Source organism: Siniperca chuatsi, linkage group LG8 (assembly GCF_020085105.1).
Source record: "Siniperca chuatsi isolate FFG_IHB_CAS linkage group LG8, ASM2008510v1, whole genome shotgun sequence".
Lineage (NCBI taxonomy): Eukaryota > Metazoa > Chordata > Actinopteri > Centrarchiformes > Sinipercidae > Siniperca > Siniperca chuatsi.
In genome coordinates this window covers 12,325,209-12,338,189 of record NC_058049.1, presented here as the reverse complement: position 1 = coordinate 12,338,189, position 12,981 = coordinate 12,325,209, and the positions used below count along the sequence as shown (strand labels likewise).

At 40.0% G+C, this 12,981-nt stretch overlaps 1 protein-coding gene across 6 annotated transcripts in view; it reads left to right on the top strand.

The window, feature by feature from the left end:
* fgf13a (fibroblast growth factor 13a) overlaps positions 1 to 8,040 on the top strand; it is a 98,950-nt gene extending 90,910 nt beyond the window's left edge. For all 6 annotated transcript variants that reach the window (XM_044205570.1, XM_044205571.1, XM_044205573.1 and 3 more), the window contains 2 exons: positions 2,671 to 2,869; positions 6,095 to 8,040. In XM_044205570.1, the coding sequence (XP_044061505.1) occupies positions 2,671 to 2,869; positions 6,095 to 6,231 (336 nt within the window). In that variant the 3' untranslated portion in view covers positions 6,232 to 8,040. The remainder of the gene's footprint in view (positions 1 to 2,670; positions 2,870 to 6,094) is intronic.
* Positions 8,041 to 12,981: the final 4,941 nt, after the last annotated feature.

The following is a 12,981-nucleotide window of genomic DNA, read 5'->3' as shown; positions in this document are numbered from 1 at the left end:
GTTATAGCAAACACTTGATTGCAGGGTAGCCCAACCAGTTATTAAGTTTAGGGGGCAATCACTATTTGACACAGGACCATGTAGGTTTGGATTTTGTTTTCCCTTAATAATAACAGCCTTCATTTAAAAACATTTTTTGTGTTTACTTGTGATATCTTTGACTAATATTTAAATTTGTTTAATGATCTGAAACTTTTAAGTGTGACAAACATGCAAAAAAATAAGAAATCAAGAAGGGGGGCAAACACTTTTTCACACCACTGTATATGTACAGCGGCCCAGAAAGAAAAAAAATGTCTCTGTAACAAAGAACAATCATTATCCTTAACCTAACCCTGAACGTAAACCTTCATCTATCTGCATAAACAGAGGTGAAGAGTCCATGTTGTCATTTTACTTGACTAGTCCCTCAGCTTTTTTTGTCTTTACATTTTAAACACTCTTTTGTCTGAAATAAGAACCAGGGACTAATTTCTTACTGAACCGTAACAATGTAAGCTCCCAGCTGGTTCTGGTGGGCTTAGCATTTATTCAAATGGAGTGTTGGTACTCTGATGTTGCAGCTTAACTGAGAACCAGGGATGAGCCAACAGGATGTATCCCATTGAAGTGATATGTCTCAAGCTTCCTGTGACTTCGATTTTGTTTCTGTCAAGAGATTTTTGTCCAGTGTTGTCTGTAAAGGCGAGATCAGTGAGAGGGGATGATGAATGAGTGTGGTTGTCAGTTACCGTAGATGGGTCTGGGTTTTGTGTCTCGAATGGGCTCTGTGGCTGTGTGTGACAAAAGGCACAATACAATATGGTAGTATTATTACTAGGTTTCTCTGAACTAGTTCAACATTTTTCGACCCATTAGAGTTCACTGCTTTTACGTTACATAGCTTTTGTATGTTTTAACTACATTGTGTACAAAAGCTTTAATAGCAAAGCAAAGCACATCACCAGACATGAACCTCATTCAGCCTTTTGAATTAGTGATGGGCAAAGCAGTTCTTTTCAGTGTACTGAATCATTAGAATCAGTTCATTAAAAAGATTCGTTCACCGAATCGTTCAGTGCTTGACTGGAGCTCCCACTGCGAAATCCCACTCACTGCAATGAACACAGGTACTGGAAAAAAAAATCTAATTCTATAAGTCCTTATAGCTGGCCTCTGTTCAAAACAGTAACGTTGTGTGTGTGTGTGTGTGTGAGTGTGTGTGCACGCACATGGACACACTACGTGCAGTAATGTTAAATGTTAGCCTATATCTTGATAATGTCATATCTAGATTGCAGTCCAAGACCAATGTTGTTGAATAATCATTGCAGCTAAATGTTAGCAACCTGATTCAGCTGTGTATTTGCTGTCTTGAACACACCCCATTCCTCCATTCCACTTGAATCACTCACTCACTAAGTGAGTGTATCCCTGCAAATGAATGACTTGCACGTTGGCTTGCAACTGACTGAGAGCTCAACTGAACTGACTGAGAAATGAACAGATCATTTCAGGAAGTGATTCAGTTCGTTTACCCAAAAGATTTGTTCTTTTGAACAAGAATGACACAACACTATTTTGAAGTCCTATTAGTGCTGCACATGAAGAATGATGCTATTGAACTGTTAAAAAAAGCAGAGAGGCTGTTATCGATGACTCCCTGTCTGGTAGTGATATGTTGTTTGTCATGATCTTACAGTGGGTCTTTGTCCCCTGGGACACATCATCACTCTCACCACTGACACACACCAAAGTGCTTTTTTTAAAACTGGGATAGAACTGATCCTGGTTAGACCTGCTTCAGTCTGAAAAAAGCATCCATCTTTCTCTTTCTAAGAAAGCTCACTTTGTAATACCTATTGTGAGTTTGACCCGTTGGCTATTCCAACTGTGTGTAACTGTAACTGTGCGTTATGGTGGTGTTTCCATTAACTGTATGTATTTTGTAGACAAAGTGTCCTAAGAAGAACAAGACAAGGCAAGAACAAGTCACTGCTGACTACCTTCACTTGTCTTTAGTTGCCTTTACCCCATGCACTGCCCCTCGACCCCTCTCAGGGGTAACATGAAAAGATAGATGAAGAACACACACACCTTGCATGCACTACCCAAGTGCACACAGATTGTATTTAAACCTCTTAAAGCCACTTTGAGAAAGCATTTGAATTATTTTTTATAGTTCAAAAGCTTAGTACTTAAATAGGTAGTATAATAAGTCAAATGGCAGTAAGAAATTATCATGTCCAACAAAATCTTAAATACAGCAGACAATACTCTGATAATGAACTGTCCATACATAATTAACAGCTAGAAGCAAAATGAGAATATACTGTGCTTCATCTTGCCTATATGTTTTATTAATGCTCCTCTGTATGTCTCTGTCATATCACTGTTATCTATGCTATAGAGAGCTACATTATTCATTACAGTAAATGGAATGAATAGATTTAGAAGATTCTCAGGAGACAAAAATTGTAAAGCATGGGCTTGAACCTTGGCATAGCTTCTTCTCTCTTTTCATGCCCAAGTGTGTGCTGGATGTGCAGCGCAATGTACCATTATTAAGTTGCACTCAGTAATGAACTATTGCATTTCAGCTGCTTCTGTTCATACCAGGACTCTTAAGACCTTGTGAATTACTGTCCAACAACTACTATACACTGTATCTGCTTCTCCTTTTTCCCCCAGGAACACTTTACGCCAGAGTGCAAATTCAAGGAGTCGGTGTTCGAGAACTATTATGTGACATACTCCTCCATGACATACCGACAGCAGCAGTCGGGCAGGGGCTGGTACCTCGGTCTGAACAAGGAAGGAGAAATCATGAAGGGGAACCATGTCAAGAAGAACAAGCCAGCAGCCCACTTCCTTCCCAAACCTCTAAAAGGTAAGCCTGCCCAGATCCTCTTTCACATTTTACTGTTCAACACTAATGGTTGGCTTATGCTCGATCAGAACTTGTTCAGAACAGGGTTCTGAAGCTATTTGACCATCCAACAAGCAGCTCTGACGGAGTATACTGGCAGCTTAAGTACAATGTTTGGCATCAGGGATAAAGTTGTTGTAACTACATAATCTGTTGAGAAAGTTTCTTGATTATTCAGCAATGTCACTTTTCTAGTTGGCAAAGGGGTTGTTTTTCACAAAAAGAGACCTTCCCTGAGAACCATTAGCTTTGCTTTGATTAAATGTCCCCATTTTCTTTATACTTTTAGTCCATGTGGATATTCTTTTTCTAAATGAGCTGCTTTCTACAAGACCCTCTGTCATTCAGCATTCTCCTAGGAGATGCTGGCATGGACCTATTCAATAGTTTCCGCTAGCTGGTCACACTCCGCTGCAGATACAGTGCAGAAGGAGGCTGAGCCATTGTCTGTGACCAGAAGCAGCAGGAACAATATGTTTAAATGCTTTTAATAGTAGTGCCCAGGACTTTATTTCCAGTACAGTAAAGTCTCAGACAACCGCACCCATTCCAGGCTATGTTTGTGTGGTGGAGTGGGTGTGGAGAGGGAAAAATGGTTCTGTTCTCTCTGTTGAAAAGGCCACAGTCCTTTCATCTTCAACAAGACACAGATTTACCTGTCACCAGAGAGAGAGAAAGTCTGTTTTCACTTCAGTGGGATAAAAGAAGAGCACATTTTTTTAGCTCAGTAAAAAGTAGGGCTTAAATAAGGCTTGCAGCGCAAAATATTCAAACAATGACAAAAAGAGGGCAGTTTCTTTACATTGTTGATTGTTGAGTAGTTTCACAGTTTGGATCTTTCACATGTGACTAATTTTAAAGTTTCACTACATTCTTGTGTATGCGTGCACATTAAGATGCCTATTGCACTGTCGAGTTATTACTGGTATCTACCGTAACTGGGTAAAAAGATGATTAAGTCGTAAACCCAGTCTAACCATTTGGTTTTACAAAGTACCAGATATAGTATTTTATCATACAATTATCCAAGACTAGGTGATCAGGGCAAAGTTTTAAGTATAGGTATTTTGATATCAGTATATATTTAGCTTACTTGTTGAGTTGTTGCATTGTTACTTTAATTTACTGTGCATTACACTGTTGTGGGGGAGCAGGAGAATGGATATTTTGATTCATATACTGACATACACTCACTGACCACTTTATTAGGTACAACTGTACAATCTAATGCAATACAATAGAACACCTCTGCCACTTTTACAAAGCTTATACATTTTCAGTTTCTGTTGACACTGTCAGAAAAGTGTTAATTCTACTTTGTTTATTATATACATACGTGCTCCTCCGCAGAGAGGGTCAATATTAGATCATTGCAAACTTTTTGCATTTCAAATGAAAATCAAGCCACAAAACTTCAATTAAGAGATTAAATGTTCCTTGCCAGATACATCCTCTTAACACCAAAGTTGTAGATGTTATACATTTGTGTGTAAACCATCTTAGTAATATGGGGTTTCATTCAGATATCCAGCAGTGATTGCAGTTATGGATATTCCAGTTTGGAGTTAAATTCTTCATTTCTTCAATTTGTCAATGTGATGCTGCCCCTTCTTGCATCTTTGGTGGAGCTCCTCCAGCCAGCATCATATTAAGAATCTATGTCTGCCATCTGAGATCACTATAATAGCTTTTCACTTTCATTTAACAGGCCATCCAGGGGGTCTCAAACACACTTAAAAGCAAAAGCCAGAGAATGATTGCATTACTTTATGCTGAGAGAAAAAATACTGAGAAAAAGAGAACGACGAGGATAAATATAGGCTGGATGAGACAGTAATTCTAACAGATTCCAAAAACCATTGCCCTCAGCTGCCTTTAGTGCATTTTATCTACAAGAATTATAGTATTTTTGAGGTCCAACAGCATATTCAAAATGAGAAAAATAAATGGAATAAATACATTTACTGTAATACCCAAAGATGTAAAACATTCTCCTTCCTTTGCACAAAATGTATCCAGTAATGCACAATACACATTACTAAATCTTTTACATAATTTAAATTCCAGATGTAGCAAGCGGTTTGAAAAGAGCTTTGCAAGGGAAAAAGAGAGAGAAAGAGAAATAAAGGAGAATTTGTTCCAGCAGCTCATAAAGGTTCAGAGCCAGTGGTGTTACAGGGCACCAATTAAGGAGCTGCCTCTGCATTGGCAATGGCATCTCTTCCAGCCATTACTCACTACTCTTCTGGTTCCAGTCTGTGAGTCTCAGCCCACAGCATCTCATTCTGTCTTCCTCTGGATGAAGCAAGTTCAGCTCACATCATTCAAACCCAAACATGAATCCTCTTACAATCCTTCCAGAAAGTCTTGATGTGAGACACAAAGCGCTGCCTTTATTGGGAAACTGTGTAGTCTGTCAAGTGGCGTCTGTCACTGAAACACGTGGAGATTTCTGTGGAGGAATGTGAAAAATTACAAGATGGATGGTTGTTATTGGGGATTAATGTTTAAAAATGAATAGCAGCAGTGGTGTTGAGGTGATATCGTAATCCTGAGGTCAGTCACCCACCATTATAAGTCAATACCGTCACTAACAAGACTGGAACCATTCAGTTTCCCAGTGAACCCCTGCCATTAATTGATGTGTTTAAGGATGGTCTCTGGATTGCTGCTGTAACAAAAAATGCTGGGCTAAGTGAAGTGTCTGAAGGACTGGGTTTGCTGTTTCAGCCACAGACTCCCTTAGGAATAAACATCAAATGGCATTCTAGGCAGAAGGATGTTGACAACATCCTGAAACCAAAGACTATGAACCTCAGATTACTGATATTTCTTCTGAAAAACAGCTGCTGAGATGCAGAATGGGCCAATGCTGCATACACAGCAAAGCTAAAGCACTAGCAACTCCTGAATTTATAATGCCATGCTGCGAATATAGGATTTTCTTTTACTTCAGCACCAACCTGCTGTGATCTCAGCAGTTTGCAGGGAACTATAAGTAAGATCTCATGTTATACCATCACGGGACCTATTCTAATAACCAAAACAGAGTGCAGTCCCACTAAACAGTTTTTTTTTATTGCTATCCATAAACAATAAATCACAGTTCTTGTTTTCTGTTGTTGCTTGTCTAATGTATACAAAATGTCAGTTTGTCTGATTCTCACTTATTTTGTGTTTCCAAAGTGGCAATGTACAGAGAGCCATCCCTCCATGACTTGACAGAGTTCTCCCGCTCCGGCAGTGGCACACCCACCAAGAGTCGGAGTGCCTCGGCTGTGCTCAACGGAGGAAAAGCCGTGAGCCAGAATGAGTCGACGTAGCCCGGTAGCCGAACCCAGGCCTGGGGCCGAACCATGAAACCTTACCTCCAGCAGAGCGTGAATCCAAGCAGACTTCTCTCATCAATCAGCGGTTCAGGACTAGCTACGACAACAAACCACACACAAACACCCAGATACCATCAATAAAAAACAGTTAGGTACCAGCCTGGTCAATCATCATCAAAACAGCATCGATAGTAAGATACTTAACGGCACATAAACCATTCTGGACTTAAAAAACTAAATGAAAGTTTTGTTTTGGGCTTGAGATTTATCTATTACCTTGATCACTCTCTTTTGGTGATGATCGCGTACCAGTTAGCTCATCTTTATCTTATTTTATTTTTATTAATTTCTTGTGGACAATAACTTTTCTTAGGTCATGTAGACACCAAGCACTCATCCATCTGTCAGACAGGGACAGGAAGTTAGACGTGTAGGTATTCAGGGCAGCCAGTACTGGTGCTGGTCTACAAGGCTGCAGTGGTACAGTACAAGCCCTGGTCTCTTTCTCATCCATGCTTCTGTGAATACAAAGCCTATAAACTCCCTGGTGTGGCACAGCCTAGTGCTGCTGGGACTGTGGCCAGCCAGATGGTAGCTCTCCTGCGTCCTAGTGCACACGCTCAGAGACTGAGCTCTCTAGCATGGGAAAATGAAGCCTATGTTCAGCTGACCTGAAATATAAGGGACAGTGGGGCTCTCTTGCAGTTTTTGTTTCCTTTCAGAAATGCCACAGCTGCACCTTGGTTTTTGCTAATTTTCTGAATTAGCTGAGAGCTTTTTATTTGATAACTGGTTTTGTTTTGGTCCCCTCTTGTTCTCTTCCCTTACCATTGTTCAGTATTTGTATTTTTGTTGCTGTTTCATCATTGAAAGGGGTTCCAGCAAACCAAAGACAGAACGAAAGAGTGTCCCTTTAAGCCGCTGAAAACCAAGCCAGTATAAAGGCAAAGCTGGAATTTTTCTTTCAATGCACATTTTTGATGAAAGAAAGCAAAGATTTTGTGGGGGGGAGGAAAAATGGAGAAAGGAAGTGATTTTAAACACTTTGAAGTTGGCAGCGTGCTTGATGTTGTGCTTTTTGCTGATATGCTCGATGATCGAGTCATGAAACGACTAGTCTGTCCCCATTCCCTTCTCTTACCACTGTGTCACAATGTTCATCTCTTGTCCTCGTGATCCGTTTCCTCTCTCTGTGCTTGTGTCATACTTTGATCCCCCTACCATCCTTTTCTGTCGACTTCTATTGACTGATACAGTTTGCCATAGGAATATGGTGCAAGCCCTTTCCCAGGATGCTTGTTATGTGTTTGAGTAACTTATTGTGGTGACAATATTTTCTATATTTAAAAAAGAATACTGTGGAATTTTAGGTGGCTAAACATTTTATAGGACACGTCATATTTGTAAAAGTGAAAAAAAAGAGAAAATATATACAAAAATGAACATCTTCCCTTTCTTGCACAGGGCATGTACAAACACAATTATGTACAAAAAGGACCCTTTTTGTGGGCTAGGTACTCTTCCCTTCAGCTACATAACTTCTTTCTGGTACATGCTTCTGGGAGGCTGTATTAGGTGAATCTATCTGTTGCATGGGAGAAAGCAGGGAAATTCTGGTCTAGAGCTGCATGATGTAGGCTATGTGTATTAACCCATGTTGGATCATGTGTTCCAAACTACCAGGCTAAATCTGATAAAACAACATTTACAGGCAGACATTGTGGCTGCCTGATAACTTCCAGTTGTTTATTATTTGTTGTATACACAAAAATGCACTGAATAAAATGTTTATATTAAGATTTACTTTTAAAATGTGTCAGACTTTCTTCTTTGTCCTATCAATTGCCTTATTTATGTACTCAACATAATCTATGTATTCCACCCTCCAGCCATTGCAATTACAGACATCATCATCGGGTAGTGGGAAATAGATTTTTGTTGGCAGGATCTGTAATGATTGGTGGTGTAGAATTGGTAGCCATCTATGCTGCATTCTAGCTTGAAAAGCCTTCTCCCTTGAGGAACTCCTGAACACACAGTCACACCCAGCATCTCTTCACACCAACATATCACAAAAAGGTGGGATATGCCTTTAATTGCCTCCGAGTTGAGGTGAACAGGCTTATATGGGTCATTCTATCTGATAAATCAATATTTACTTTGGATTAGAAAGGCTGAAGACTGGAAATTGCTCCACTGCTATGGCATTTCCCTGTGTCTGTATGAGTGCTGCCTTGGCTCAGTAATGTTACTAAATAAGCAAGATCACTTTTACCTTTTTCCCAGAGATTGATCTTGAGATTGGCTTTGGTAAAAGTGATGAAAAATCTTCTCTTCCCCAAAAGATAAATCATGTTTAGGCCACTACACAAGATCACACATCCAGACCCATCTTCCTCAGGGTTCCCTCTTAGTGAAGCAAACTGCTGTGCATGATCAAACATGTCTATTCATAATTAGGCCAGTACAAAATAAAAAAAAACCCGTTTGATGGGTAAAATCAGAACACTTCAGTGCTAAAGGGTCTTATATGTGCAGAGAGGACGTGACACGAGGTAGTAATTACCTGGTGAGTCAGTCACTGCTAAGAGAAGCTGGGAAAGAATTATCTGAATGATGGCATGACACTGTGTTAACCTACTGTGAACTTGTAACAAAGCTGTGACATGCAAACTAGCTCCTGTATGCTGTTAAAAAATCTTGAAAAAAGAATGTACAATTGACCAACTTTTCCCTGTTTCTTTTGTTTCCGAAATACCAAGCTCAAAGAAAGGCTGAAAGAACAATTGCAGTAAGTGTCGCCATCACCTCCATACAATATGCATCAGAATACGGTATCTTCATATTTGTAATCTTGTCCATGCATATTGTGGAGAAATACATTATATGCCTGGAAAGTAAAGGTAAAAATGGTCAGGACAAGATTTAAGGTTATAGGATTCAGCATGAGGAATTCTTGCATTTTTGCATAAGGTTGATACCTGCATAAGGTACTACATTTATATATACACAGTATATACATATATGTTGGAGAATGAATTTATATTTTTTTCCTATCAGTAGAAAGATTTAACCCAGACTTGTAATGACCCAGAGATAAAAAAATAGATAGAAAAATAAAGCATACCACTAAAACTCTGTGTGATGACTATTTCATAGTAAATACGAACTTTAAATTTTTACCACTGTTGTAACACCTACATGTTGTAACAATGCATTTAGTTTCTCTTAAGACCTTTCAGAATTGCATGTTCTGATAAATGGTGTACTGGACAGTACAGACACAACATTGTACTGCTGTACATTAGGTGACTATTTACAATTATGAAAATATGTTACTAGTGTTATGTGTTTCCTTATCCAAACAAAATACCCAAGTATTCTGCAAGCATCATGCAGCTTACAGTTGTTCATCTAATGTCAACAAAAGCGCAAAAGACTGCAGTTTTAAATTCTGTCCAAAGTGCTGCTAATGTGCACACAGTTATCACTTAGACCTTTAAACACCAATAAGGACTATGAAAAACTAAAGAGACATGTCAAAGACAACACATTTCCATTGTTTGTGATGCACAATGGATGTACAGTTTTACTGAATCTGAATATGACAAATAGCAAACAAACTCAGATCCTAGTAGAATGAACTTAAAAAATCATTACACTGGTGTAAAGATAAGTCTGAGTCGTGTCATTGTACAATATTATAAGAGCAAAAGAGACTTTGCTGGGTACTACAGCCTATTGTACAACTCTACAATAAGCTCGCCCTCCATCCTTGGAGTGTGAGATAGAGTAGGCATCAATTTGGTCTTTGGAGACTGCCTCATTACGCCAATTGCCAGCAGAGACAGGAGAACTAATAGACCTCTGTAATATAGGCCCTTATATGAGCTACTTCATCGTTCATGTAGTTTGACATCCCCCTTCTCCCTTAATTTCCTTTTGCCTATCTCTAGACTCCATTCATTAGCATGGGGCAGTCCAATTCATTAACGGAGGCTGCCTGCCTTGTTCAGAGACGGTGATGTGAGGAACAGCCACTTTCACTCCGTGGTATCTCTTTTTCTCTTTCTCTCACTCACTAGCCAATCAGATATTCTGCCCTTCACTTGGCCAAACTAATGAGTCTTCATGGAGCACCCAAAAAGAGCAGATGCAAATCCTGAGGGTGTGTCTCATGTACATACACACACAGCCATGCACATATACACACATCAAGCAAAGCTATTGCCACGCCAGTGTGCAAGGATTTGAGATCTTGAGTGAGATCAGTCTGCAATAATCTGTCATGGATCAGACAGAGCTGATGGAGCTGTGATATATGTGAGCACTGTGTACCTGTGAATGCTATAACTCATTACCCTTTATTACTGCCAGCACAGGCTGAGTAGCTTCATTTCTCTCTCTCACCCAGTCTCCCTTTCTGTCTCTCCGCCTTTGTCAGCTTCTTCACAATTGCACTGTTGCTTTTTTGTAATTTTCAGTGCAACATTCTTTACATGTACAGAAATGACATGAATGTTTCTATAAATTGCTTTTATGGAAATTGAATGGCAAGGCTCACAGCATGATCAGATCTTTTATTTTGGTGCCACTTTACGATTGTTATTATTGACTGTATTAATGGTTTCTAAATTATTCATTAATGCTTTACAAATCAGCAATAAAATATAAATCTACAGTAAGCAAATCAATAATAAATGATTTATTAACATTGATAAAGTCACAATTACAAATATTCTTTAATACTCTTAGGGGTTAGGGGTTCTTCCGCACTTACAATGTTGATGTTACAGATGTGTCTTGTTGCCTTTTATTATACTTTTCTTACAGTGTTGTCCCACAAGAGGTATGTTATACAGAAAACAATTTTCCACCTGCCAGTCAAGAAGTCAATGCATGAAATGACTAATTATGAAACAAGCTGGAATGATTTGCTCCTTGCATTTTGCACACAATTTAATGTACAGCAAACTGAGTTAAGTGCAGCTTCCCAGAAATATTGATGCTTTTGCAACCTTCGGAAGAAGACAAGACAACTGAATTTAATTGACTGGCTGACGCAGAAACCTCCCACGAGAAGCAGCTGCAGCTCTCATTTACTTCTCTTCCTCTGCTCCTTCTCAATCTCCTTCTTTATTTGTTCGTTGTGGACAATTTAGGAGTCTTTTACTCCATACATTGATATGTTATTTGCAAATGAAAGGGGTAAATGAAAATTATGTGTTGTCAAGAATCAGTCTATTTGAACATGAAGCATTATTGTCATTTTTCACAGGTCTCAATCCCTGAAAATGGACTATACCAAAACAAAGTGAGGGGAGAAATTGAAGCTAACAGACTATAAATAATACCAAGCAATATGGCTCTAAACCCTGGAGACATACCAGCACTAAACAGGCAGTAATGTGGACAAAGAAAATGTGATAGAGGAGAAAAAAATGATAGAAAGGCTTAACAGCGAGATAAATAAAGTCACCCAGCCAGCTGCATTTGGAAACAAAGTTGTGCACATCCCTCTTGGGGAGAAAACAGCAGACATGAGTAACGCATGAGTTTAGGTATTGTGTAAAAACAGTGCACAGAGCTGGCATACACCAATCAGCCATAACATTATGACCACCTGCCTAATATTGTGTAGGTCCCCCTTTTGCCGTCAAAACAGCCCTGGCCCGTCGAGGCATGGACTCCACTAGATCTGTGAAGTTGTGCTGTGGTATATGGCACCAAGATGTTAGCAACAGATCCTTTAAGTCCTGTAAGTTGCGAGGTGGGGCCTCCATGGATCGGACTTGTTTGTCCAGCACATCCCACAGATGCTTGATTGGAATGAGATCTGGGGAATTTGGAGGCCAAGTCAACACCTTGAATTCGTTGTTGTGTTCCTCAAACCATTCCTGAACCATTTTTGCTTTGTGGCAGGGCGCATTATCCTGCTGAAAGAGGCCAATGCCATCAGGGAATACTGTTTCCATGAAAGAGTGTACATGGTCTGCAACAATGCTTAGCTAGGTGCTACGTGTCAAAGTAACATCCACATGAATGGCAGCAGAACATTGCCCAAAGCATCACACTGCCTCCGCCGGCTTGCCTTCTTCTGATAGAGCATCCTGGTGCCATGTGTTCCCCTGGTAAGCGATGCACACGCACCCGGCCATCCGTATGCTGTAAAAGAAAATTTGATTAATCAGACCAGGCCGCCTTCTTCCATTGCTCCATAGTCCAGTCCTGATGCTCACGTGCCCATTGTAGGCGCTTTTGGCAGTGGACAGGAGTCAGTATGGGCACCCTGACTGGTCGGCGGCTACGCAGCCCCATATGTAACAAACTGTGTGTTCTGTCGCCAGTTCACCGCTTTTCCTTCCTTGGACCACTTTTGATTGGTACTGACCACTGCAGACCGGGAACACCCCACAAGAACTGCAGTTTTGGAGATGCTCTGACCCAGTCGTCTAGCCATCACAATTTGGCCCTTGTCAAAGTCGCTCAAATCCTTACACTTGCCCTTTTTTCCTGCTTCTAACACATCAACTTTGAGGACAAAATGTTCACTTGCTGCCTAATATATCCCACCTACCGACAGGTACCATGATAACAAGTTTATCAGTGTTATTCACTTCACCTGTCAGTGGTCATAATGTTATGGCTGATTGATGTATATGCCTGGGCTTTCACATGAAAAACAAAACAAATCCAAAAAATAAGCCAACAGGTGCCAGCAATCAAAAACACAAGCTGACTAAC